Raw genomic sequence first — 27,101 nt, 5'->3', positions numbered from 1 at the left:
AGCGGGGACGGTGGCGGGGCAGAAGACGCGGTATTCCGTAGCCTTCTGTACGGCGGAACGATATTCTGGATAAGCTACAGGGCCGGTGATTTCCCAGGGTTTCTTTGTGTGAAGACGGAGGGTTTGGATTAGGGATTTCGCAGCGGACGCCATCGCAGAATTGCGGATTTCTTTCACTGCAAAGAAGGGTGGGGAGAATGTTAAGAAAAATGTTGTAAATACTAAATACAAAGCACTTTTCACTCACCAATTTTGTTTACCGTTGGCATCACAATGAACAACAATTTTTTTTTAAATTTAAAAATATATTAAAAATAAAAATAACAATATATAAATTAATAAATTATATTTCAAAAATAAACAATAAAAATTAAATAAATTAATTTAAGTTATTGTCGATACAATTAAAGAATTATTGTTGTGATGTTAAAATGACATGAGATCACTTTTGTAAAACAAAAATATAATTACAATTAATTTTTAAAATTATCTAATTAAGGGTATAATTTCATATTAAAATATTATATGGTGATGTTATTAGTAATCATGTAGTGAACGTAGATGATCTTTCTTTTATATACTGGTCGTTATGTCACGTTGTAATTATGGCTCGCAAATAAAATTATTTTTATGTAAATCAGGAATAGATACAGATATTAAAAATCAAAATAAATTGCCATTACTTTTAAATAATTCTTTTTATGTAAATCAGGAATAGATACAGATATTAAAAATCAAAATAAATTGCCATTACTTTTAAATAATTCTGTTTTTGTATTTCTACTTTATGTTTAGATATAAATTTGTGCGCAATCAATTTTCATGTCTTTAAACCAATATTTTTAATGTAGTTTTTTTTCAAAAGTTTATCATATTCTTATCAACAATATTTCTGGAGATAATTACACTGCTCTCTTCTGAAATTTAATATAATTGTAATTAAATTCTTGTAGTTTAGAGAAAGTTATGTATTGCATCCCTAACACTTATTTTGTTTAATAAATAGAATAATTAATTAATTAAAATTTATTGATATTAATATAAAAGTTAAATGCAAATTCATATTTTTATGCAATTGACTTATTACTGACTAATTAGGTGATCAAATAAATACTTTTTAAAATCAAACTATCTTTATACATGTTCGCACTTATAAATGCAATTATTATATAATTTAATAAATAGAATAATTAATTAATTAAAATTTATTGATATTAATATAAAAGTTAAATGCAAATTCATATTTTCATGTAATTGACTTATTACTGACTAATTAGGTGATTAAACAAACTTTGTACGTTTAATTAGGAATATAATTATTTGAAAATTGAAGAAAAAAGGATATTGAAAATTAATTTAATTTTGAAAATAGAAAGTGAGAAGAGATGAAGCCGCCCAGGACTCTGTACTGGAAGCTTCTCAACTCTCGCTCGCTCGCTCGCTATCAGCCTCTTTCTCTCTCTACAGTCTACGCTCACTCACCATTCGTCACTTTCTCACTCTCTCTCCCTTTATCCACCTCCAAACTAAGTCCCATTAATCAGGTATTCATTTTCACGTAATTAACCAGATCATGCGGGAGCTGGCTGTTTGTCTGATTTGTTTGTTTTCATTTATGGCGTGAGCTCTGCTATTCAATTGATGGAAAATGTGTGTTTTTCTGAATCGATGGATTCGCTGATTAGTTTCTGCATTCGCAATGCTTTTTGATTCCCGTGTTCTATTGTTGATTGCGATCACGGTTAGATCTGCTGGTGGAATGAGTGAAAAGGTGATGATTGGTTTATTCTCGCTGTAGGGTTTTTTTGTTCTGTGTCAATGCTGCTACATGAGAGTCTCACATTTTAGGAAAAGTTGTCGGGGTTTATACTGTGATATAGAAATTAAGCGATTAGGGTTTTAGGTAAACAGTTTTATCTCTTTTTTTTTTTCTTTTCTTTTTTTTTTTTCAAAAAAGAAATGTCTGAGCTGTTAAGAGTGCTGGTTTTATTTTGTTTCTTTTGCTGTGTTCTGATTTTGGATTTGGAATTTGAAACTAATCTATGACGTGCAGTTAGTAATAAATTATAATCCTTACTTGTTGTGACTTGGATCAGTTACTAAAGGAATGAGTTCCAGCATTTTAAGGTTTAACCCCTGTTTAGCTAGGTTTTTATTTTTTTCATGTTGTTTCCAAAGATTATGCACCAGAATGCAGATAGGGCGACCATGGGGCTCCCTTTTTTTTTGGTCTCTTTGCTTTCTTCTCCACCGATTTTGTAATGTTAGGATGAGATTCCATTCTGACATCAAGTTTGTTAACTTTCTAGTAGGATGGCCACAGAAACTGCAAATCTGCCACCAGCTCCCAGCGCTCAAGTGGTTGGAAATGCTTTTGTTGAGCAGTATTACCATATCCTCCATCACTCTCCTGAGTTGGTTTTCAGATTTTACCAGGATACAAGTGTGTTAAGCAGGCCAGATGCTGATGGCTTTATGACTACTGTGACAACTATGAAAGTAAGTTAATAGAATTGTTGAGAATGTTGATTTTATCTCTGTATCAGTTCTTTTCATATTCAAGTTTTTGTTTACCCTCTTCTTTTATGGATTATTAAGCTGTTTATATTGGTAGTGATTTCCCAAAAAGAGCCTCACATTCGTCATAACACTTGTACTAGTCATCAGATAAATTTGACAGGAACGACATATTCATGTGGCCTGGCTGTATTGGCATTACGTTTTTGTACTCTTTCTTCTCCTTTACTGGAACTGTTTTGGAGTCCTTTTCCTTGTGGCTGATTTATTATACAATTTGAGTCATGTCACATGTTGTTTGAACAAAAAACTCAGGTAAACTTCAACAGTAGTGTGTGTACTGGAGTGGCTAAAACTGAGATTCTGAATTTGATATAGGTTGATGAGTGAAAATTGATCTCACTGATTTAAGCATGACTGCCGGTAACTTAGTCAAAAACTTCTGATTACTGCTGATACCTATAAAAAAGAATACTATATTAGAAGCAGAATAGTGCTTGTCCATGTAACTATTTCTGTAAATATCAGCATCTCGAATTAATTTGGTATGTTGAACAACAGTTGTGGAGTTGTAGCTACTAGGTCATGGCTTTGCAAAACAATATATTCCTTCCTCTTTCCATGAAGTTATACTTTTAAAGGGAAAATAATGATATTTTGCTCTCACATTTGCAGATTAGGTACTATAGTTGGCAGTGATGAAGGGATGGATTTGTCATATAGGAGTGAGATCAAATTAAAAGGAATGATCTCCTTGGTGATTACTAAAAGTTTAAACATAGATTGAGTACATTAGAGGCACAAAAATTAGGAAAGCATTATATACAATAATTTGTAAAAGATTATATTTTATTAATCTATGACGGCAGGACGAAATTACAGCGACTGGAATTTTGTATGCGGAATGCCTTTTTGCCTACTTCTGTTAGGTTGAAAAAGTCAGGAGGGATATACTTCTCCTTGCTTAGCAGGTTTTGCAGACAGCAAAGAAGAAAAACTGTAAGGTACAGCACCTTTTGCAGGTCAATTCTCCTTCGCATTGGTGATTGGTGGGAGAGTTAAGTAAAGCATTGACAAGCTCAAATAACAATGTGAATGGAGAAAGAAGAGAAGTGTATGTTAGTGGACTAGAATAAAAGTTGCTTAAAATTAGATGAAGACAACGAGTATGGTTATGAGTAAGTCGTAAATATTATAATATCTTCTCTTTTGCCTATAGTTTTGTCATGTTTATTTGTTATTCCTCTTCAAAATATTCCTACAGAGGAATTGCACCTTTTCTGCCATGCTCATTGCTTCCCTTCATTTACAATAGTCTTAATGCTGCTGTGCATTAGTTACTCTTTCCATGATATGATTTTGAACTGTGGCTTAGAGAATGAAGAAGAATTAGTTCCTTTTGCAGTTCTGGTGCTAGACAACTCCACTGTTAGCAGTTTCTGTTTGCTAAAAACAGTGAGGCTTGCAATAAGTAGTTTAATTCAAGCTGGACTATATCTTCCAGGAAATTTGGAAAACATCATTTCCCTTGACTTTCTGGCTATGCAGAGAAGCTGAAAATTGAATTAAAGCAGATTTCTCATCATACTTTCTGTTGTGTTAGTCATTGACCACTCTGAGTTTTCACTTGCTAAAATGTTATGGTTTCTTCCAGTGCCCTTAACTTTAAACAAAGAAATTATTGTTATATTTGATTTTAGTTAATTTTCCATGTGATTAAAGATTGATTTTGATACTTATACACATAAATTTTGCTCTGTTTTTATTTGGTACCAGAGTATAAATGATAAAATATGTTCCTTGGACTACAAGAACTACAAGGCCGAGATAAAGACTGCTGATGCGCAGGATTCTTATAAGGATGGAGTGATTGTGCTAGTAACTGGATGCTTGACTGGAAAGGACAACGTGAGAAGGAAATTCACCCAGACTTTCTTTCTTGCTCCTCAAGATAAAGGGTATTATGTTTTGAATGATGTTTTTAGGTATGTTGAAGAGAGTGAACCTGACATTAGCTCAGGGGTTGTTCTTGGAGTTAATGAGACACCATCTAGTTCTTTGGGCCAAGATCCAGGTTGGTTTTATAGTTGCTTGTCATTCTACCATCTCTGTTCTTAGGGCAACTTCTTGCTAAAGCCTTTTACATCCTCATGTTATTTCCAGAGCTGGCTCAAGTGGTTGATCCCCCCAATGCAAATGATGCAACTTCCACACCAGAGGAAGTTGAGACAATTGAGGAGAAAACGAGTGATCAAGTGATTGATGAGAGACAAGCTAGCAGTGATAGGGATATTTTGGTGGAAGCTGAGTCTCATTTAGATGAGAATCATGAATCCGTGGTTGCAGAGTCAGTTCCTTCTGCATCCCAGGAGGATCTTCCGAAGAAATCTTATGCATCAATTGTTAGTTCCCAGGCAAAGAAGGGGCCAACCAAAGTTTATGTTCCTGCTAATCCAGCTAAAGGAACTTCAGCGAAAACTGAGAGCCAGCCAGTCAATCCAGCTACAGAGGCTTCAGACACTGAAGCCGAAGCACCTGTTCCCCCTGATAATGCACAAGAAAGTGAAGATGCTGAGGATGAAGGTATTTTATTCTCACTTTGCCCCTATTGCTTATGTGTATCAACAAGCCCCAAGGAACATAATATTTATGATATTTAAGAGACACACAGAGAGCTCGTCAAGGTGTAATAAGAATTGGTGTGCGTCTATAAATCTTTTCCCTTCTTGAGTGCTTTGCCCAAAATTTTGATATTCTTTTATCTGGCTTGCTTCTTTCAGTTGAGGGTCACTCCATATATATCCGCAATTTGCCTCTTAATGCTACAGTTGCTCAGCTCGAAGCTGAATTTAAGAAATTTGGAACTATTAAGCCAAATGGGGTACAAGTTAGAAGTAATAAGGTTGGTTTTACTCAAACTTGCCTTACTGTGTTATTCTAGTTGTTGAGTTGCTTGAACACCCTATCTCCTTTCTTTTCAGCAACAAGGGTTCTGCTTTGGCTTTGTTGAATTTCAAGAATTTAGCTCCATGCAAAGTGCAATTAAGGTATGTGCCTTTTGCATTATTCTTCTTTTTTCTCTTGCTTCATTTTCATATTGCATGCAGAGTTGAGTCTATACAGTAAATTATAGCTTTAATCTGGCTTGAAAGAGTTGTGTGAGAGTCTATTATGGGTCTTCTCATCGCTGCACCTCTGGGACCATTATGCTCCAGCTTCTCTGTACCCTTCGTTTCCAGAAGATTAGGTCATTATGCATTTAGCTTAACAGTTTTGCATTTGATCTTATTTCCTCTCCCGTCATATATCCAAGAGAGTGGAAACTCCTTTGCTTTAATGCAGTCAGAAAGTCTTTGATACTGAAACGACTGCTGAGGTCCCTGTAAGTGATTTTCTTGGTTTCTTGGTTTTGATCAGATTCCCGATGTTGTTATCCTACAATTCATGCATTTCTCTATATTTCTGAGCCACTGATCTTGTGCATGAGTCTGTAACTTGATACGATAAAGTGGCTTTATTTTCCTTCTTAGAAATGATGACAGGCTTGATTTTGATGCAATATATTGGAAATGAGTATTAAATGTGCCTGCTGTATGCTTATTTTATGAGAGACTCCCTCCGGCGTGATTCTACTGATGCCTGGCTCGTCCTTTGCTACTGGCTTGGACTTCTGATAGATGCTGAATTATCTTCCTAATTGACATTTTAATAAATTTTCAGGCTTCTCCCGTAACTATCGGGGATCGTCAAGCTGCTGTGGAGATAAAAAGGACCACCACTCGAGGTGAGCCACAGGCATTAATTAACTCCTCCTCGCTATTCCCTTCCAAGTTCTAGGACATGAATTACTTGACAGTACAAAAATACATGAGATGCAATTCTGGGTTATTAATTAATTCGATGTACTCTAAACTTGTTATCCTCAAGATTCATTCAAATGACATAGGTGTGTTATCTCCATATAGTTGGCAGTGGAAGGGGTCGTTTTACTTCTTCACGTGGAGGGTTCCGTAACGACAACTTCAGAGGTCGTGGAAACTTTGGCAGTGGTCGGGCCTATGTCAGAAATGATAACTTCAGGGGTCGAGGAAACTTGAGCAGCGGGCATGGTGGGGAAGGTTATCAACAAGGAAGAGGGAGGGGTGGAGAAGGTTACCAACAAGGAAGAGGGAGGGGCGGTCGTCGTTACGGTCCAAGTCAGATTTATGCTTCAGTATAGGGAATGGGAGGGTAAATTTTTTACAAGAGTTTTCTTTGCATATGTGAGCACCTGAAACACAGAAAGTGCTGGTACGGGTAGTGGCATCGCATCAACTTAAAATCCTTCAAGAGCGTGAGTAACAATTAATCAATTCTTGCTAACAGAATTTTTGTGTAGGGAGGACTTCTCAGCTTTTTAGGAATGTAATTAAATTGTCATATCTGACTGGGAAAAAAGATGATATTTTCTTGCGAGCAAATGTTTGATATCATCTCCACTGTTCCTGCTCCTTTTTACCTTGAGAAAAATCTCCATTGCTTTTAATTTACGTTCTTTTTAACCAACTCCGTCCCGCCAAACGCACCCGCTCACCAAAAATAAAGCAATCACCGGCAGGAGGGGGGGGGCCCTGGCGTGTTGGCGTAACAAGTAGCTCTCCTTCGATTGGTCAGTCAGACTACGCGTCGCTTTCAGCGACTGCGGTGCTGCCTAGCTACTCCTCTCAACGAAAACCCGGCACGCGCCAATTGCTCCACGTGTCCGACACCTCCAGCTTTCAACATGCAACTTGATTTGGTTGACCCCACTCTCGATTTCCCACAGCAAACTTTCCTTCTTGGGGGTACCCTGTCCCCGAGCTTCTGCTTCTGAAACCTTGTTTTGCAACTTTCTACTATTTCAAAAATCCCCCACTTTTTGGATTACAACCCACATATCTTCAAAATGTCTACATTATTATTATTACTTTTGTATTATATTTTTCTCTATTTAAAATAAATTAATTTTTAATTTATATCTATATATATTAAATAACATTTTCTATCAACATAGTATTCGTGCCACATAAACATAATTGGTACTTACATAATCAATATAATAAAATTGATCGCCAGTTAGAGGGTGTCTAGCTAAGCTACTTAGCTCTTCAAAATATCTTATAAAATATTATTCTCTGCCTTTATCAATAGGATTTTATTTGTCTACTTGATGACATTTGCCGGTCATCCATAAACTTACATACCTTAAACTTCACATCTAAACTTTTAACTATTTTCACGCACTCGCCCCAACATTTTAAGTATTAGCAAACCAGTCCCCTCATGAACGAACCCAAATCCCTTTTCCGCTCTTTCTATCCCCAAAAACCAACCATAGGCGGCATTCATTCGGGGGAGAACTTAATATAGGGGCTATTTCGTAATAAATCAAAATTTAGGGGAGGGCAATAAAATTTTCGACAAGTTACACAATAGTCAAGAGCAAGTAAGATATATTTTCAATGCATATATCCAACTGTTGAGGCAAGTGGGCTTCTGTTAACATCATAGACTCAAAAGCACCCCTCTCAAATCCACCCTTTTTTTTTTATTTGATGATGGGGTCATTGGGGTGGGGGTGGGGGTGCAATTGGCAATAAACTAGAATGAAGAAGATGGGCAACTTGCATAAAATTATTTAAATTTTGGGGTCGAGAAACTAATATGTAGGAGAATTTGTGTGTTTTTCCAAATCCTCATTGTTCAATGGATGAGATGACAAAGTTGTCAAATCCCTCCACCCACTTGTCCTCACATAAGTATTTTACTACAAGATTTGGATCCAGACACAGAGCTATTTATTTTTTTATTAGTAAAAAAAATTTATATTAATATAATTATTTTTAATACATTAATAATAATATATCGAGTCGTGATTTTAAATCACAATTCGACATTAATTTTTTTTTAAATAAATTGAAGAAGTCGTGATTAAAAATCACAACTTGACGTCGTGATCAGAAATCAAAATTTCATTCATTTTTATTTTTTTTAATTTTTGAATTAAATTTTATATAAATTAATTATATATAATTAATTTTTAACAACATATTAAAGACAAAAAAATTATTATATTAAAATTATATTAATTTAAAAATTTATAATTAAGGGTACAAATATTAATTTTAAATCACGACACCAAGCAAAAAATGCTGAAAAAAATAATTTTTAAGTTCAGATCGTGATTTAAAATCACGACTCGATGTATTATTATAATATATTAAAAATAATTATATTAATATAATTTATTTATTTTTACTAATAAAAAAATAAATAACTCTCCAGACACATACACACATACTTTTGTCAATTCTTGAAAATCTCTCCACGATTTCTATTTATCTCTCACCACCCCTCCTTTTCCCCCTAACTAAAAGTTAATGCGGCTTGCAATTTGACCGATTTCTCATTGTGTGAGGTATTTTTCAATTTGTGAAATCTTACATACTTATTTTGAGACGATATATCTTACTAAAGAAAAAAAAAATCAAATTTATAAGTAATTCAAACACTTCGTTGGTCTATAATTAATATAAAATATTTATTTAATAAAAATAGAATGAGATGCACAAAGGGAACACCCACGTTTTTTAGCATCACAAATTTCTAGACAATCAACCATTGGAGAGGTATCATTGTCGCATCATGTAATAATACTGTAATGTGTTGTGACCAGATTGATGATAATCCTAATATTACAGAATGGCCCCAAATACTTTAGGAAATTACAGGATTGCCACTCGAGATGTGTCGAATTGCAGCCCCATCCACGTGACGACAACTTTGATTGGGTAGAATACCTTTTCCCCGTTTCCATTGGTTGGTATAGTGCCATGCTACTCATCCATCATCATACACCATCATAATATTTTCTATCTAGCCACGTCTGTTAATATATGTGTTTTATTTAGATTATGGCGTATTTCTTGACCTGTTGAGAGAGAAACCAACTGAAGAACTTTGTTGTACTATTATGTGTTTTTATTAATAAAAACTACGTATACCCAAAACAAAAATAATATTTTCTATCTATTGTTTTTTATTATTGAAAAAATAAATAAATCTCGTTAATAATGTTAAAATTTTAATAAAACGAATTAATTACACTCTCCTCCTCTTGTTTTGGTGTAATTATACATAGATTGAAATTATTTGCTTTCATGCAATAAATAAGTCAAAATTCACCAAATAAGGGGACTCACTTGTTAGATGGAAACAAATTTCAGTGATGTTAGATGTAATTTTTCCTAGGGGTTTACCCTTCCCTCATCTTAATTTTATTTAAATTCTTGGTATTTACTGAATCTAAATGTGATCCGGGTCGAAATTAGCGATCTCCTGAGACGATCCCACGTAGATAGTCCAATTGTTCCTAGATCAGGTTTTGGGTTCCCTGAGAATAAAACACGAACCATGAGCTCGTCGGGCACGTCCCCGACAATGACCCTCCGACGCTCAAGTTAGGTTGATCGAGAGAAATGTATTCGATCTAAGAGTTCGAGCTCAATTAATGCACAGCAGTTACCTCATTTATGGCGTATCGGGGTCTATTTATAGGGCACAGTTGGATATTAAGTACTGGGCCACGTGGCCTTATCCTACTGGCTCGCGTTCTGATCGAACGACTGTCATTGTCCGGGTCTTCAATCAGTCTGTGCGATTCGGGTTGGGTCCTTCGCGACCCACCCGTCACAAAAGGCACGGATTCTGATCGCGAAATGACCAAAATGCCATTAATAAAAAATAATTCGATCTTTTTGCAAGGGTTACATGTGTATACCCATCAAAATGAATGAGTAATCTCCCTAATTTTCATGACTTAAGCTTAGGATACGTAAACTTCATAAGGTGGTTGCTACTAATTATTTGAGTTGGTGAACATATAATTGCGTCATCAACTATTATTATACCACTACATTAAATATTTTTTTGTTGACATACTAAAATTACACAAATTTCAATTTATTACTAAATGTTTTCAGTAATTTAAGAATATTATTATAATCTACCAGTATTTGTGTGTACAAATTCTATAATAATATTTGTATTTTTTTATTTAATGAAATATATACAAAATAATAATTTAATATTAAATTTATAAAAATATGCATGACAAAAAAGATGCATGAAAATTATAATTTTTTAATTTTTTCTTTTTTCAACTTCCACATTTCTTTCTCTTTTATTATTTTTTATATTTTTTTAATATTTATTAGTCTAATTAATATATTTTTAAAATTTTAAATTGATTGAGCACACACATTTGAATGTGCGATATATGCTCGTAAAAAATAAAGGCTCTACGCTTATAAATTGCGATTAATGACACGTCGTACCAATTTTTAAAAAATGATAATTATACTTTTAATTAAATATAATATAAAATTTATTGCACTAGTAACTCATATCAATACGCTATTTTTTTAACTTAAAATGTATTTTAAAAAATAAAAATGAATTATTATAGGGGGAAGTTGATGATATGAGAAGGAAGGTGAGGAGGATGCTTGTTTGGAAGTCTTATCCTGGAAAACTGCTGGTCTCAACCACGTGGGCGTCCCCAAATTATCATCCTTTCACCACGTGTCGATTTTCTGAAGCTTTTACGTTACAACTTTGATTTCATGACCCTTTTCGTCTTTTCACAACCTTACCATGAATGACTTGAGAATTCATTATTCATATCATCTCATCTCTCACTTGCTCTCTTCCCATTTCCTTCTTCAACAACTCTTGTTCATGCTCTTCCAACAACCCCCCACCCCCAACATCATCATCATGCATACCTTAATTCCATTCTCTTTTCTTCATTACGATTCAAACCCCTGATTTGTTTGTTTAAGTCTTTCCACTGTTGTAATTCAGCAGATTGCTCTGGGCCTCGCCAAAATTTGATCTTTTTGTGGTTTTAGTGATGGAGGGAGCTGAAGGAAGCAGAGATAAATTCAATCTTTCTCTGCGAATGAACGGCCTTTCAGGAGATCCGGTGCACAAATTCATGAAGCAAAGCCATTGCCGGGAGAATGGAAATGAACAGGGAGTGGAGGATGATGCGGAAATGGAGCTGAGTTTGGGGCTGTCGATGAACGGTAGATTTGGAGTCGACCCGTCGAGGAAAAAGCTGAAACGCTCGTCTTCCATATCAGACTTGGTTTTCACAATTGGTGCTGTTGACAATGGGAGCAGCCACCGAGCGCGTGGGGCGGCGTTTGAGGGGTACGCGCCGCTGGTGAGGACACACTCCCTGCCGACTGAAGCGGAGGAGGAGTGGCGCCGCCGCAAGGAGTTCCAGTCCATGAGGCGCATGGAAGCGAGGAAGAAGAGGATGGAGAAGTTGAGGAATGTAAGAGTGGTGAAGGATAAGGAGAACTCTTCTGGTGATGTTAATTGTGAAAATGTTAATGGAAGTGTGAATGGTCAAAGGCTTGATTCTGGGATTGCAAATAGGTTTGAGGATGGGAATGGAATGTCATCACCACAAGGGTCGATTGGATCACGAGGGAGCGGCTCATCTGGAACCTCTGATCTTCTAGCTAACCAGACAGAGGGTATACAATCTTCTCCCTAATCTCCTATTTATTGGTTTTTCCCCCTCCAAGACAATGATTTTTAACCTTTCTGGTTATTGGCATTTGACCTTTTTGATTTTCTTATGGTAAGGGACACATCATTTATGTGTCGGATGATATGACATACTTTCTGATTCTTACATTTATAACATCTTGTTGATTCTTTCGGGCTGTGGGCGAAGAAAAGATTCTTGTATTCTGGAAGTTACAATCTCTTAGTTGCAAAACAATTTTGCATCTCCTTGCATTTTGTGATAAACTCTTAAAAACTTGTGATTGCTGATGAATTGGATGAGCTTGAATTTTGTTGGGCAAAAACGATTCGGAAATTTATTTGTTATGACTGTAATATGCATTCTAATCCATCCAGCGGTGACGGGAAATAGTTGTCTGGATATTGAGTGGTCATCTTGATGACATTATTAGATTGAGCATTGGACTTCTGAGTAATTTTTCTTTATGTGTATCTTAACGTATTAGTTTGTGCATTAGAATTGACCCATCTCACATTAGTGTATCTGACATCAAAACGTGGACTTGTTCTTCTCATGTAATTACGAAACTGTATATAGTGGCTATAGGGTTTACGCCACTTTGAACCTATGAAGATCACTACTATATGCTAGATCTGTCACTGCTCTATCCTCTCTCTGAAGTTCTATGAGATCATCAACAACAAGAAATGCTTATGTGCTCATATTCAGATTCATTGCTCTTTATATAGAATTTCTTGAATTTCTATGATTTTGTGTATGATAACAGAATAGGAATTCTACCTAGTTCATCAGGGTGCAATAGCAAGGGTAGGTACAATGAAGAACAAAACCATCACTCACTCTTAGAACTTTGTATGGTGTGTATGACTGGTTTTTATTTTCAAAATAGAATCTTTAATGCGTGAATAGCATACACTTGATGATTTCTCCGAAAGGGATGAGGAATTTCTGTCGAGCACTAAATGGATGCAGAATTGTAGTCCGTCACTCCTTTGATGTTTAGGAATAATTCTCTTTTCCAAGGTTCTCCCACAGTCCCACGATCCTGTTCTACGATGATCTTGATATTGCGTTTTCCAATTGTTTCATGACAATCTTGTTTATGCTGCGCGCACAACATTTTCCCCTCCATTTTACTCCCTTTTACCCAAAATGATGCTGCTTCAAAATCAAAGTTCATGAAAATGGTCTTTGTTACCGTAGGATATGCTTTAATTCAATATGAAAGTGCTGGAATATATCACGATAAGTTTCTTTAAAGTGTTTATTTGATTTTTTTTCCCTTTCTGCTTGTACCGATATAGCTGTCAACCGGTAATGCATGGCTCATAGTCCCACTACTTGCATGGGGGGAGGGGTGGGCTGCTTAGCCAAGTTTTGTCTCTGCATAGTGCATAGAGCTTATGTTACTGGAAATAAATTATGTCTTTTGACAGCAGGATCAAAGCGAAATGCTGAGGCTTCACCTTCCAGTGTTCAAGAACAGGGCGAGCAGGAATCTGCTGTCAGAGCCCCTGATAGGGATGTGAAGAGGGCTAACAGTCTGATTAAGAATGCAATGCTTGATATGCCTTATGTGACCACCAAGGAAGATGGGCCTAATGGTCACAAGATAGAAGGATTCCTGTACAGATACAGAAAGGGGGAGGAAGTCAGAATAGTCTGTGTTTGCCATGGCATGTTTCTTTCGCCAGCAGAATTTGTCAAGCATGGTGGTGGCGGTGATGTGGAGCACCCGTTGAAGCACATAGTAGTTAACCCTTTTCCTCTCTTGTGAAATGCAACACGTGTTTGCCGATCGTTAATGGAAGAGAGAGCTGAAAGTCTAGCTTTAGTTTCAGGATTGAACTTTTTGTTTTTAGACTACTTGACGAGAAGAAGCAGATGAGAGTTTGTATTTCGAGTTCATTGATTTGGTCTCCTCAACTATGCAGATATTGTTTGTTCGTCTCATCTCCTGTTCCCAGCAAAACAATTTGCTCATATACAAATGCTAACAAAAGAATTTAAAGGTTTAGATTTAATGGCAGTCAGATTTTATTCACAGGCATAGCGTGATGATACTGATTGCCACGACAATGCAAGTTATATACTGTGAGCTGATCAAGCACTGAACCGAGAAGCTAGATAAGAGCAGCTCCAATTTCCCAATTCTCCTTCTTTTTCAAAGAGTGAAAATCTGGTCAAAAGCTTCTCTTGGGAGCCAAAAAAACCTCACTCAACCAATGTAAAGGAGTATAGACAATAGAAATACAAGCACGGCACTTGGCAGCACAAATACCAGCGGCTTTGCTTTTCAGGAGAATAAAGGCGATTGTTAAGACATTTACCGCGTATGTGAGGCCAGCCAATAGCTTGGTTACAACCAGCTTTAAGTGAAAATTTCATGGGGGTTATATTGCTATGTTAAGGTACTGAATAAACACGTATGGAAGGTTGAAGAAGTGACCACCACTAGCTGCTCTTTTTTCCACAGAGATCCTATCCTTTGTTATTATTTTTGACAACAAATAGAAATGGGATACAAGTATACGGTGTCCGAAACAAATATCTGCATTCTTCTGCAGGGCATTAGTGAACCCCCTAATCTAGGAAACATCATGGAAAAATGGGGGCAGATCTACTCTACAATTTACAAGAAGCTATGACTGAGGACTAACATCAGCCCAGGAAGGCACCGAAAAGCACAAAGTGCAGGGTGTCGCAAATTGCAGTCGGGCTTACCTTTCTACGGATTGCTATGTCAATCAAATGATTCCTTTCTGTGTGGCTAACATGATGGAGGTTGAAGTTGTTTTAGTCGTCTGACCACCTGCTTCATTGTTGGCCTGTTTGAGAGCGAGTCAACTGTACATACCACAGCCAAGTGTAATACTTCAACCAAATCGTCGTGCGGGCCTGAGTCCCATAACCCGGCTGTAAAGAACTCCTTGGCACGGCCTTGCCTCAACAGCATGCATGCCCAAGCCACGATGTTGAAACCATTTCCAAAGGAAGAAAATGAGGGATCCAGTGCTTTCTTGTCAGATATCAACTCAAGCAACACAACCCCATAGCTATAAACATCAGCCTTGTCAGAGACACGACAAGTCATTGCATATTCTGGAGCAACATATCCAAAAGTTCCTGCCACACCAGTTGTTGCATGAGTTTCGGATGTTCCAAGGAGCCTAGCTAGTCCAAAATCAGAGAGATATGCATTGTAGTCCTCATCCAACAATATATTGCTAGGCTTCACATCACGATGAAGAACACGTGGCACACACTGATCATGTAGGTAGGCAAGTGCACGTGAAATGTCCAGGGCAATCTTGTGCAGTATCCTCCAATCAACAGCTCTAGTTGACCTTTCCTGTATGAACTTTTCCAGGTTGCCACCAGGTAAATAGTTATATATAAGAAACATCTCTGTTTCACTGGCATGGTACCCTATCAAAGTCACAAGGTTTGGGTGGCGAAGTCTGCCTAGAGTTTTAATTTCAGCATTGAATTGTTGAACACCTTGGAAACGTCCTACTGCAAGCCGTTTTATAGCCACTAGGACACCTGGAGCAATCTCTGCTTTGTATGTTGCCCCAAAACCGCCATTGCCAATACAGTTGCTTGCATTAAAACTCCCCGTTGCACGCACCACATTTTCAAACGTTAGGGGAACCCCAATGTCGGTAAAGATGATCACTTCCTTCCTAACAGTTCCGCTTACTCTGGACCGTGGTTTCCACTTTCTTGTGTAAAAGAAAAGGACAATGAGAGCAAGAAGAACTGATACAATGGCTGCTGCAGATGTTATGGAGGCAATCTCAATTGAGTTGAAGCCACCATTCCCTCTTCTCCGGCTTGGAGTAGAAGATGGAAAAGAAGTATTGTTTTGTGTATCCCCTGTTCTTCCTAGTTGATCCGTAGGAGGCGAAGAGGAAGACACCACAGGGCAATGCACCAATGGATTCCCAAGATAGCTATTGCATTTGACCATATTATTGTTTAGAGGCACTGATCCAGACAAATTATTGAAGGACACATTGAAAGCTGACAGAGTGGATATATTTGTCAGGCCAGGGGGGACCTGCCCAGATAGCTTATTATTGTTCAAGAGAAGGACCGTCAGGTTTCTCAAGTTTGCAAGGTCCTTTGGAATTTCACCAGAGAGCGAGTTTGAAGACAGCTCAAGAACTTCGAGAGAGTATAGCTGCCCCAAGCTTGCAGGGATTGAACCATTCAGGTTGTTTCCTGCCAAGGAAAGACATTTGAGATCCTTTATCTGGCCAAGGCTGCTAGGAATTGAACCTTGCAAAGCATTCCAGCTTAAATTAAGAACACGAAGTGAAACCAAGTCGCCAATGCTGGGAGGAAGGTTTCCGGCTATTCGATTATCAGAAGCATCTAGAAGTGTCAAAGTCTTGCAGATTGTGGCAATATCTCTTGGAAGTTGACCAAATAACCCATTGCTTGTCACATTAACTATTATACCTTTCGCCTGATCACAAGTCTCAAAGAAAGCTCCAGGAAAGCTTCCAGTAAGCATGTTTCTGCCAGCAAGAAATGCATAAACTGTTTGCTTTCCTAATCTTTCTGATGCAACAGGCATTGACGGAAGGGGGCCAGTAAATTTGTTAGAACCAAAATTATGCAACACTGAGAAACTATCACCATCTCCATAAAATGGCAAAGAGGTTTCTTTTTGAGTTCGATATCGGAAAAATGACATATATGCAGACGAAGGATCATAAGGATCTAAGGAATCCCACAGCATGGACTGGATGGGAGAACAACCTTCATAATTAAATTTGGGAATGGAACCAGACAAATAATTCCCGCTGATGTCAAACACTGTCATACAAGGAACAGGAATGTTGTCAATAATTTCCCCACCAAGTCTGTTTGAGCTCAAATCAAGAAAATGCAGCTTCTTGCAGTTGCCAAAACTCTCTGAGATTTTCCCAGAGTAATAGTTCTGAGCCAAATTCAACACTTCCAAGTTATTGCAGGAGCCCCAACTAGCAGGAAAGTTTCCCTCTAGAGTTGCTCTAGGAGCCCACATCATCCTCAAGCTGGAGAGGCTGGTAATCCCTGCTGGAATAGTACCTTCATAAAAATTGTACTCATCAGCAGTAAATGCCAACTTTTCCAGTGAATAACCACCTGCCAAACTCGATACATTTGGAAGAGGATCCCATAAGTTTGACAATACAAGGACTGATAACTTCGTACAATTACCAAGCTCAGACGGTATAGCGCCACCAAAATTGTTCCTCGACAAATCGAGCACTTCCAGCTGACTCAACTGACCAAGTTCGCTTGGAATAACCTCCTCCAACAGATTGGAGTACAGAAGAAGGGTCTTCAACCCTCTACAGTTCCCAACAGTCTTTGGGATACTCTCGGCCAAGTAATTCCCAGAAAGATCTAGATGCTCGAGCTTCCCACAATTATCCCCTATCTCAACTGGTATAGATCCACTGAGTAGATTAAAGGACAAGTAAAGCCCCCTCAAATCTCTAAAGCCACCAATAAACCCTGGAATCGATCCATTAACTTGATTCCCAGCTAAATTCACAACTTGAAGCCCCACACAATTTGATAATGAACTCGGTATCCCCCCAAAAATCTCATTAAACCCCAAGTTAAGAACTTTCAAATTCTTCAACCCACTAAAGTAAGCAGGCAGAGAGCCGGAAATCAAATTCCCTTCAAGGTCAAGAACCTCGAGCTTTTCCATTCCCCAAATTTCCGCAGGAATTTGACCTCTTAATTCATTGAACGGCAGTGATAAATTCCTAAGTTCACTAAGTTTAGCAACAGCCACAGAGAGTTGTCCCAAGACTTTAACTTTACTGCTGCTCCCAAAACAAGACCTCCTAATCCCAAACCCATAAAGTGGAAACTGAGCAATTCTAGCACAAGACAAAGAATTACCTCCACCAGCAATACTCAGCGCTACGACCCGAGAATCTGAATCACAAGAAACCCCGGCCCACGAGCAGTGATCCGGGCTGTTCGAATTCCAGCTGCTCAGCACTCCATAAGGGTCTGAAAGCGACGCCTTGAACTCCAAGAGAGCAGATTTATCCGAATCGGAGGCCCGAACAGCGTTATCATGAGCTGAAAAAAGAACACAAAGAACAATCAAGAGCTTCAACGGCTTGTGAAGGTGGTGCCATTTCACGGTAACTGAAGACGGACCCATTACAATAGCCCGAAAAGGGTCCCCAAAAAGCCCGAGTAAAGCCCGGACCCGTTCTTGTTCCCCCCTCTCTTGAACGAGCATAAAAACCCAAACCCTAAACCCGATTTTGGTGTTCCCTTTTGTCTTTTACTGTTACACTTGTGAACATAAAACTAAAACACAGAGAGAGAGAGAGAGAGAAAGAGAGGAGGAGGAACAGTAGTAGGTGTTTCCTTGTTTGTTCTAGCTTTCAGAAAACAACGCGTTGCTCTTCACATTTCATTTTTTCTTTGTCTTCTATCTTCCCCTTCTTTTTCTCTTTTCCCTCATCTTTTCTTGTTTTTCTCCCTCTCTCTTTATTTTCTTTTTTTCTTTTTTATTTTTTTTGATAATTTGGTGTTTTTACTTTTTATCAATTTGAATTCCACATAATATGGTGTTAAGCTGGACTGCTAAGACTCCAAATAGGACTGCAGACTCAATATTCTCTTCACCGGTCTTCCTCTCTATCTACTACTCAATAAACAATTTCAATTCATTTCAAATATTTTAAAATTGCACAAAATTTATGGTAAATTTCATCACACTACACCAAACAACTTTCTATAATCATATCCACTTTATGCATACCAAACTAATTATATTTCAAACACAATTTTATCAAATATCATTTACATTCTTAATATTTTCCTACTGTAATATTATAATAAATTCATATAAATATCATTATTTCACATATCCCATTAATATAAAAGATACCAAGATTCTAAAGATGTGAATGTATTTATCATTTTTTGTAATGTTCTTGCAGGGACAAATTGTTGACTTTTTTTTCCCTAAAAATTCAAGATTTTTCTTTTTTGTTTTTTTTTTTTTGGCATAGGCTCTTGCTAGGGCTCAACTAGTTTGGGTTCCTTGTTGATTTTTGATGGGCTCAATTATTATCCTTTGAAGTTGACATGTGGAATGGTCTAGGGCCCCATTATCCTATTAGGGCGTGTTTGGTGAGACTAAAAGAAAAGTTAAACAAAAGTCTCAAGCTTGTGAAAAAGCCACTTTTTTCCCCTTTTCTTTTGAGTATTCTTTATTTGGCATGTTATCATGCAAACACTTAACCAATTTCTCTCTTTTTCTTGCTTTCCATTTCTCATCCTCAATTTCACCCCCTCATAGCACAACAAAGTTGACAAATTCATTGGCTCCCATTTAGTGATTTCTTTGCGTCGTTTGAGATAAAAAGTAAAACTGTCGAAAATCAAACTTTATAATATATCAATATTTAGCATCAGAAAAAGAAATAAAATGACACGAATAAATTAATAAAAGCTTCTCATAAGTGCATTTATTCAAGATTAATATTAAAAGTCTCCAAATGGCAAAGGGGTCTTTTTCTAGGAGAATAGCCACAAGACTTGTTAAATGTGAATGCAGAAAAAAATGGGAGGTTGATTTTCTTGGATTGCACTAAAACTGTAGAAAGTTCAAACCAAGAAAACTGTGTCTGAAATTAGCTCCTAGTTGGAGTATTGCATCAGCATGACCTCTGCAACCCATTTCATCATTACATCCCTTTAATAACACTGAGAAAATCTACAACAGGACATGCAGATTCTTTTAAATTATTTTATCTGTGAAAAGGGAATTGTTAAAGCAGGCTGATTGAATATCCTACTTCATGTGGGCAGTTGATCCAAGAAAAGAGAATAACACATTATGTCTGATCATGTGGAAGCTCTACAACCACCTTTGCAACTGACTGTCCCATGAACTGTTGGTTGATTAATTAAGGACAACAGCACATGGGCAACCTCCATAGCTGAATATAAACTAAGGACAACCTTTTTCTTGATGTTCCTCAGAGTCGGTAATGTTCTCTCCTCATTCTCAAAAGCCCAAATACACACCCCTGTCACCTAGCATCAGTAACTTGGTGTCAAAGGCAGTGTGTGAAAAATCACCTCAACTTACTGGTAATTCTTTCTTCAGGCCAATTTTCTTGGGATATTATACAGCTCTTGAATGCACACGCGAGATATCTCAATGATGCAAGACAGTGTGCGTATGTTAATGTAATCACAAGAACATGAAGACAAGAGGAAGAAGTAAATGGATTGATAGTAAAATTCATGAAAACCAATTATATTATATAACTCAGTTCTTGTAAGTGAGTTAATGTGTGTAGTTTCACACATCTGAAGCATCATATACAAGAGTTTCGAGTCATATAAATTTTCCCTGCTTGCTTCCTAGAAAATCTAAGAGCAACTACTCCTGAATCCCTGGTGAAGTAGTCACATAAAGAAACTAACAGGGGAGAACAGTCAGGCTCAGGATCTTGAAGCTTGCTGTTTTCAAGACTGCAAAATTGAACTAGTCTCCCTAAGCTAGACCCTCTGGTTTAATGAAGCTAAGCAGGTCTTAAAGGTATGGGTTATGACTAAGTATCATCGGTAAACAGCATAATGTTGTTAACAGCACCGAGGCCAACAGGAGAATCTAGAAAACCATTTCGTGTTGGAATCTTTAGGAGCTTCTTTAGAGGTTTGTGCTTCCAACTGTGGTTTCTCAGGTTTCTCCGTGGCCATGTTCAACGAGCCGGTCTTTCCTCCATCGTTCACTAATCTGAGATCAAGAAAACAAGCATGTCACATTTCTCAAATGAGAGCATAATCCTGTTCGTTTGAATTCTGTTTTTCAGCCATTTATTTATAAGAGATGGAACAATAGAACAATAATCTTACACTGGGAATGCAAAAGATCTGCTGCTATTTCCACTTTCCTCAGAAAGACGGGGGTTGCTTGTCGACATGCGAGGGGTACTTGTGGAAGTCTGAGTAGTCTCGCCTCCTTTAGAGTGAACTTCTGGAGCAGGACTCGTGTTTTGCTTTGCATGATCCTCGATGGCTGCCTCCGTGCTAGTATTGGGATCTACGTCTTCACGTTTAGAAATATTGCCTGAACTTACACTACATTCTTCATGTGTTGGTACTTCCATAAGTGGGGGAAGGCTATTCAATTCATGAGATTTGGCTTCAGAAACACAAGGAAGATTGCATGGTGAACTGTTCGATTCGTCTAGCCTGCCAAGTTCTCCCGACTTCCCAAAAAAAGGTGTGTGATCCCGGGATAAACTGTTGGTCCCCGTATGAATGCTGAATAACGACTCGTTTGAGGCAACACTCCAATCTGATGCATTTGTACCTTTAGTCGAGAATATGGATGCTGGAATACGGTTTGGATCATAACCTTCCGGCTGGTCCATCGTCTGGACTGGAGGAGACTTCATTTCTAAATCTGGAGAAGCATTGTAGCAATCTGGTGATGAGGGCGCCACCAACCCTACCGGTGGAGATGCACTTATCATGCCCCATTCAGGTGTCTGGGAACCGAATGACAGAGATCTGAATCTACCAGACGGATCACCAGAGTGTCCCTTTTTAATATTTTCAATTTTCAATGAAGAACTAGAACAAGGCGGAGACGCAGAAGAAGCAGGTGAAAAATCTTGAGTCTTTACAGGCTCACTGATTCCTTTCACGTGTTCGGTTTCCATAGCTCATCTGGTTTCTGAAGTTCTCAGGATATTCTCAGACAATCAACTAACTGATTGTAACACTGCAATGTGAGGGAAACAAGGTTCAGAATCAATCATCAAACTACAACAAGAGGAAGTTGCAATACATTGATAAGGTTTAGCAGATTCCGACATAGGCAGTAGTCATAAATTAACCTTGTCCTCGTAATAAGAAGATTAATACACTGTAACAAACTACTTAAAGATGCTTAGAACGACTGCTCTTGTATCGGCTCTACCCTTATACATCAATTTGTTCAAACTATCATTTCAGAAACCAGAAAACTCCGCAGGGACATGCTAGAAATCCCAAGACAGTGACTAAGAAAAGAGTGAATCAGATACTTCTCAGATGCATTCAATCTTATCTGACAGTATATATGTATATTTTAAAGTCAATCTTCTTAACTGATCCGTTAAGGCAATGGCAGCATTACATAATTACCTATGCCTGTTGCAGATGAAACAGCAAGAAATTGGACATAACTCTAGTTTTTTAAGGTTAGGCATGATGATGGTCCTTGTTCAGATTATTAATAAAATGCTGCTCGGTGATCCGTCCTTATGGTTGTTAAGGATCAACTTAATGCATCAAGAAAGATCATTGATCAATATTCAGACAAAAAATCATGTTGAACACAAACACATATCATTAAAGGGACCTCCTAACAGAATCTTCTCAAGAACAGAATGACGATTGGAGTTTGGATTCTTGATGGTCAGGATGTGATGCAACTCTGTTTGATGATTCCTTGATTTCAAACAAAAGGGTTTTTGGTGCTCTGTTTCAAATTGTAATATAGCAGCAGCCATTTAAATGCAAAAACAGAAAGTATCAAAATTATTACACATACCTAATCATGCAACCCCATGAATCAAGAATCAAGTTTTTTCATGACAAAGTTTTCTCCCTTTAATTTAGAAGCCAAATAAAGGGATCATACAGTACCAAAACCTAGGACAAACGACCACAGAAATTGATGTGTATCAAGAAATATTGCAAGTTTGAGTGACAGAACAAGAACGTGATGCATACAAGTTCGGGCAAGGGCAGATCCAAAAAGAGGAATTGATTTCTCAGGGTTTATTCTTGGAAGAACAGAGTCTTTGTTGAAAAGGAGGGGCAAGCATCTATTTCGGACATTCTGATTTGTAACCAACTACATATCATATGTGTTTCATCATGTTATTTTGTGAAGCGGGAGTTGTCACGAGATAGGTGGACTTAAAAATTGAGTCTTGAATTGCTGCCTAAAATTTAGGAACATATTATTCTGTGATTGCTATTGTGCAAAACAAAATAATTCAGCCCAATTCTTTTATTAAAAGAAACAAAAAAAAAAAAAAAAGAATTCCCCGACCAGGAGCTCACCGTCTTTTAACTATGCAGCCCCACCTTTAAATTACGAAATCATTAAATTATATTTTTAAATTTTCAAAAGAAACACGTGTGACATGTTAATGTGTAACACTAATATGTAATAGAAGATCTGCACTGGCCAACAAGAGAGCACAAGTGTCTGAAAACAAAGTATGGTTAAAATTTGGTATCATCTTATCTCTTATACATTTCTTGCCTATCCTATGCTATCCTCAACCACTGCAAGCTATGTTCCTCAGTTCATGCAGCTATTTAAACTATCTTAGAATTATTTCAAGAATCAATGGAAATTACCATGGAGAAGCTGCTGTTAAGCAGTAAAATACAAGCTTTTATGAGTACCCTTCATCCACAATTTGCAGCAAAAACTTCCAAGTTGCCTTCATGCTCTGAATCAAAGTCTCAAACTATTTTCAGAGGGATTCATGTTAAGAGCCAAGTTCAAGGCCATCTACTCAAGGTAACGACGAGTGTGATTCGTCTGTCATGTGAATAGAAGTTTTTGTTTTTCTTTGGTTTTTGGGGGTAAATATGATTGGTAGTTGTTGTTATTGTTCACTAGGTTTGTGCTGTGAGGAGGAGAAGAGCCAATGTAGATAGTGATACTTATGTATTGATGGAACCTGGGAAGAACGAAGAGTTTGTGTCGGAGGAAGAACTGCGTGACAGGTTGACAAGTTGGCTAGAGAATTGGCCCGGCAACGCCCTACCGCCTGACCTTGCAAGATTTGATACAATTGATGATGCTGTTGATTACTTAGTCAAGTCTGTCTGTGAACTTGAAATAGACGGTGATGTCGGCTCAGTTCAGTGGTATCAAGTTCGCTTGGAGTGAGTACTATTTTCTTCTTGGATTAGACGATGTATTCGCTTATAAACGAAATTATTATGTGTGTGCCAAGTTATGTTTTTCTCCATGATTGGATTGATATAGCAGATGAAGATGTGGAAAGTTGTGAGAAGTTCCAGTTTGTTATACAGAAATGGGAAGATTAATTACATAAACCAACACATGTAAGACCTCCCATAAAACAACATATATGTAAAGATTATGACATAGATAGGCCATTAGTTCGGACACTTGTCCATCTGGAGAGAACTCAGTTCCTGAAGCTGAAGAGCTTGAATCTGCATTGACAATTGGATCCAATGTCAGATACATGGAATTTGCAAGATTCTTGATATTGAGGAATAATGCTTGAATGGGTTGTACCTTGGGAGGGTGATTGGCAGAGGGTGGGAAGAGCTTGCTGCCCTTTCTACTTCTGGCAAGGATTCCCCTGGTTGCAGGTGACATCATTTGATCAGTTGGGCTAGTGTACCTGCGACAACATCAAATCCTTAATCATTTCACCTACCTAAATTACTTCAACTGATTCAAGAAAATTGTGTGTAACATAGAAATCAACGTACCTTTCGCGGTATTTGAATGCCTTGGGGACCTTGAGGCGGTCGGGCGTGCCGTTCTTGCCAGAATTGCAGATGGGAGGAGTTTGAGGTTTGTGAATGTTGTCTTGGTTGGAAGTGGGTGGGGTGTTTTGGTCGTCGGTAGTAGTCGGGACGAGCTCGGGAGGGGTTTGGAGTGTTTTGTCCATTGAGTTGTGCAAGAAACTCAACTAAACTCAATCAATCAAATTTTGGTGAATGCAGAATTTGAGTTTTGTGAAGGATTGAAGTGAGATTTTAATCAAAGTGTTGGGGAGTTGGCTTTAAGGTTACCGTTTGGGGTGGTGTTCCAACGGTCGAATTTTGTGGTTCCAAAGGTCAAGAAAAGACCAAACACAACGGCAATAATCTATCTATAATGTAAATGTTTGATGTCAGGCTGTCAAACCAGACTTTGACGCATATTTTAATTTTTTTTTAAATAAATAAATTACGATAATTTTTTTAAACATTTATCATAATTATAAATTATTTAAAAAATTATAAATAACTCTCAAAATTAATAAACATCTAATAAATACCTCTGTTAAGAGTCCATTATAATTTATTTGTAAATAAAAGAATAAGAGAAACAAAGAAGAGTATTTTATTTTCCTACTTTTTAATCTAAAACTCCTCACCAAATTCAACTCTACCGTTAAGGCCCGTTGTAACTGTGAGGGTCTGGTGAAATAATCGGCCCAATTTAAGCCCAAATGTTTACTTCTTAGTGGGCCGGTCCAAGTCTCTGACTTGATCAAATTACTATAGTATGAAAGTTAAATTTTTTTAATAATTCTGATATTGCTGAATTTCTCAATCTTAATATTTATCATATTATTTCAATCTTATTTAATTAATTATTTTAAATATTGATAAGCTTATATATCACTTCATTAGAAAACACACCGTTTTGATCTTTTTTTTAAATAGATTTTTGTACACAGTATTTACGTACATATAATAAATAATTTGTTATATTTTTTTAGTATATTATAAAAATATACAAATAAATACATCATATTTATAAAAAAAATTAACTTAATAATATTATCGATAAAAAAAAATTTAATATCCTTTTGTATCAAACCTAAAACTCTTTTAATACTCGTCGACAATAAATTAGAAATTAAATTGAAAGATTGAGATTAATTTTATCGTTCAGTATATTAGAATATAAAATGACGCGATTTGTGATTCGACTAATTTTTTAATGCTTTGCTTTAAATTTATATGAGCCTCACAATTTTATTCTGAAAAATCCGACTAGAAAAATGAGGTCTTGAACTTGTAGAGCACTCAAAATTTTTGTGTATAATTAACGTGGGATGCTTGCATACGTCATTATAAAAAACAATTAAACACGTCAATAATTTTATAGTAGCAAAGCAGAACACGCGCGTTGGAAGACAATAATTTGTCTGACTTTTTTAATCATAGTATGAAACAAAATTACATGGACGGGGGTTAGTCTAGTCGCGTGTTGGCTATTGAGAAAGAAAAGCAGGTTTGACGATTTGACCTCATGTCCCTGTTTTCCCGCCCATAAACAAGGACCGTCCATCACTAAATTAAAGTAAAAAAGACAATTCTTGAACATAATTTTCAATTATAATCTTGTACAGAAGTAACAAAATAATAATTACGATTAATTACACTTAAACCTCTACGAACAACACAAAATTATATTCTTTCTCAATTTTTTTTGAAATTACACTTTGCAACCCAGTCGATAGTTTTTCATACGGTATCCCTTTTGTTAAAATTTGAACATATAATATTCATTCGTTGTGTTTGAATTCGACTGGGTCGAATTTGAATTAATCGTATGGCAAGTACAATATGATTGACATATAGTTTAGAAAAAGTGATTAATTATAAAACAAGTGTATCACATTTACCCGGTGATTGAATTGATTCGATTGAAGTATGTTGGTGCAAAAATTTTCCCATTCACTGTCTGTGTACAAACGTTTGGAGCAGAAGTGATGGGAGCAGATATGTACTATACTCCAAAACTTGGAACAATGTAATGTAGTGTAGTCAACACTACTGTAACATGATTGGACCTCTATATCCCATCTAATTGTTTCATTCCCTCCTCATCATCATCATTATTTTTCTATTAAGTACCATCTACAAAATCATTTCAAAATATTGTCGGAAAAGCTCTTTAATCCAACAAATTATTATTTAAATTTGATTGAATTAGTATCAATTTTTAAAAATTGTACTTGATTTAGAATGATTATTACCCTACTCGAGTTTTAATTGAATAAAAAATGAACTATATATACGCTAGTTAATTGTTTTTATTTTTAAATATATCTTATTATTTTTATACTAAATGAATTGAGCTCGAGGGTCGGGTTTTTTATTAAAAAAATTTGAGGAATTAGTTTTAGTTAATTCCATTTAAGGATTAGAAAATAAATATAGATATTAATTTAAATGTTGG

General features: G+C 36.8%; 6 protein-coding genes across 10 annotated transcripts; 3 read left to right on the top strand and 3 right to left on the bottom strand.

The window, feature by feature from the left end:
- LOC105177331 (ras GTPase-activating protein-binding protein 2) lies at positions 1,382-6,989 on the top strand. 4 transcript variants are annotated; one of them, XM_011100453.2, is made up of 8 exons: positions 1,382-1,544; positions 2,313-2,499; positions 4,294-4,591; positions 4,681-5,100; positions 5,298-5,419; positions 5,499-5,564; positions 6,238-6,301; positions 6,483-6,989. In XM_011100453.2, exons 2-8 carry the CDS (start codon positions 2,314-2,316, stop codon positions 6,734-6,736), a joined length of 1,410 nt encoding a protein of 469 aa, XP_011098755.1. In that variant the 5' UTR covers positions 1,382-1,544; position 2,313; the 3' UTR covers positions 6,737-6,989. The 4 variants fall into 4 exon arrangements, with proteins under 4 accessions (XP_011098755.1, XP_011098753.1, XP_011098756.1 ...); XM_011100451.2 differs by having other exon boundaries at positions 2,310-2,499; XM_011100454.2 differs by lacking the exon at positions 1,382-1,544 and adding an exon at positions 1,560-1,771.
- Positions 11,224-14,053, top strand: LOC105177330 (ninja-family protein AFP3-like). Of its 2 annotated transcripts, none has more exons than XM_011100449.2 (2): positions 11,224-12,083; positions 13,537-14,053. In XM_011100449.2, exons 1-2 carry the CDS (start codon positions 11,450-11,452, stop codon positions 13,875-13,877), a joined length of 975 nt encoding a protein of 324 aa, XP_011098751.1. In that variant the 5' UTR covers positions 11,224-11,449; the 3' UTR covers positions 13,878-14,053. The 2 variants fall into 2 exon arrangements, with proteins under 2 accessions (XP_011098751.1, XP_011098752.1); XM_011100450.2 differs by having other exon boundaries at positions 11,225-12,083; positions 13,540-14,053.
- LOC105177329 (LRR receptor-like serine/threonine-protein kinase RPK2) lies at positions 14,565-18,608 on the bottom strand. The gene has a single exon (XM_011100448.2). It carries the CDS (start codon positions 18,363-18,365, stop codon positions 14,871-14,873), a length of 3,495 nt encoding a protein of 1,164 aa, XP_011098750.1. The 5' UTR covers positions 18,366-18,608; the 3' UTR covers positions 14,565-14,870.
- LOC105177362 lies at positions 20,477-23,011 on the bottom strand. The gene is made up of 3 exons (XM_011100483.2): positions 22,692-23,011; positions 21,005-21,878; positions 20,477-20,885 (listed from the first exon to the last, which is right to left on the bottom strand). Exons 2-3 carry the CDS (start codon positions 21,814-21,816, stop codon positions 20,732-20,734), a joined length of 966 nt encoding a protein of 321 aa, XP_011098785.1. The 5' UTR covers positions 21,817-21,878; positions 22,692-23,011; the 3' UTR covers positions 20,477-20,731.
- LOC105177328 (protein CHLORORESPIRATORY REDUCTION 7, chloroplastic) lies at positions 23,349-24,135 on the top strand. The gene is made up of 2 exons (XM_011100447.2): positions 23,349-23,678; positions 23,781-24,135. The coding sequence occupies exons 1-2, from the start codon at positions 23,502-23,504 to the stop codon at positions 24,051-24,053; spliced, it is 450 nt and encodes a 149-aa protein (XP_011098749.1). The 5' UTR covers positions 23,349-23,501; the 3' UTR covers positions 24,054-24,135.
- LOC105177327 lies at positions 24,172-24,908 on the bottom strand. Its single transcript, XM_011100446.2, has 3 exons — positions 24,632-24,908; positions 24,432-24,540; positions 24,172-24,346 (listed from the first exon to the last, which is right to left on the bottom strand). The coding sequence occupies exons 1-3, from the start codon at positions 24,811-24,813 to the stop codon at positions 24,287-24,289; spliced, it is 351 nt and encodes a 116-aa protein (XP_011098748.1). The 5' UTR covers positions 24,814-24,908; the 3' UTR covers positions 24,172-24,286.

The sequence above is a fragment of the Sesamum indicum genome, linkage group LG15, assembly GCF_000512975.1.
Source record: "Sesamum indicum cultivar Zhongzhi No. 13 linkage group LG15, S_indicum_v1.0, whole genome shotgun sequence".
NCBI classification, from domain to species: Eukaryota; Viridiplantae; Streptophyta; class Magnoliopsida; order Lamiales; family Pedaliaceae; genus Sesamum; species Sesamum indicum.
This window is presented reverse-complemented; position numbering and strand designations above follow the sequence as displayed.

Coding starts and splice junctions, on each gene's coding strand:
- LOC105177331 (XM_011100453.2), top strand. CDS start 2,314: ATGGCCACAGAAACTGCAAATCTGCCACCAGCTCCCAGCGCTCAAGTG. Junction 5,101..5,297: donor TGAAGATGCTGAGGATGAAG/GTATTTTATTCT, acceptor TGCTTCTTTCAG/TTGAGGGTCACTCCATATAT. Junction 5,565..6,237: donor CCATGCAAAGTGCAATTAAG/GTATGTGCCTTT, acceptor ATAAATTTTCAG/GCTTCTCCCGTAACTATCGG.
- LOC105177330 (XM_011100449.2), top strand. CDS start 11,450: ATGGAGGGAGCTGAAGGAAGCAGAGATAAATTCAATCTTTCTCTGCGA. Junction 12,084..13,536: donor TCTAGCTAACCAGACAGAGG/GTATACAATCTT, acceptor GTCTTTTGACAG/CAGGATCAAAGCGAAATGCT.
- LOC105177329 (XM_011100448.2), bottom strand. CDS start 18,365: ATGCTCGTTCAAGAGAGGGGGGAACAAGAACGGGTCCGGGCTTTACTC.
- LOC105177362 (XM_011100483.2), bottom strand. CDS start 21,816: ATGGAAACCGAACACGTGAAAGGAATCAGTGAGCCTGTAAAGACTCAA. Junction 20,886..21,004: donor AGATCTTTTGCATTCCCAGT/GTAAGATTATTG, acceptor TCTTGATCTCAG/ATTAGTGAACGATGGAGGAA.
- LOC105177328 (XM_011100447.2), top strand. CDS start 23,502: ATGGAAATTACCATGGAGAAGCTGCTGTTAAGCAGTAAAATACAAGCT. Junction 23,679..23,780: donor TTCAAGGCCATCTACTCAAG/GTAACGACGAGT, acceptor ATTGTTCACTAG/GTTTGTGCTGTGAGGAGGAG.
- LOC105177327 (XM_011100446.2), bottom strand. CDS start 24,813: ATGGACAAAACACTCCAAACCCCTCCCGAGCTCGTCCCGACTACTACC. Junction 24,541..24,631: donor GCATTCAAATACCGCGAAAG/GTACGTTGATTT, acceptor ATGTTGTCGCAG/GTACACTAGCCCAACTGATC. Junction 24,347..24,431: donor CTGCCAATCACCCTCCCAAG/GTACAACCCATT, acceptor TTGTCAATGCAG/ATTCAAGCTCTTCAGCTTCA.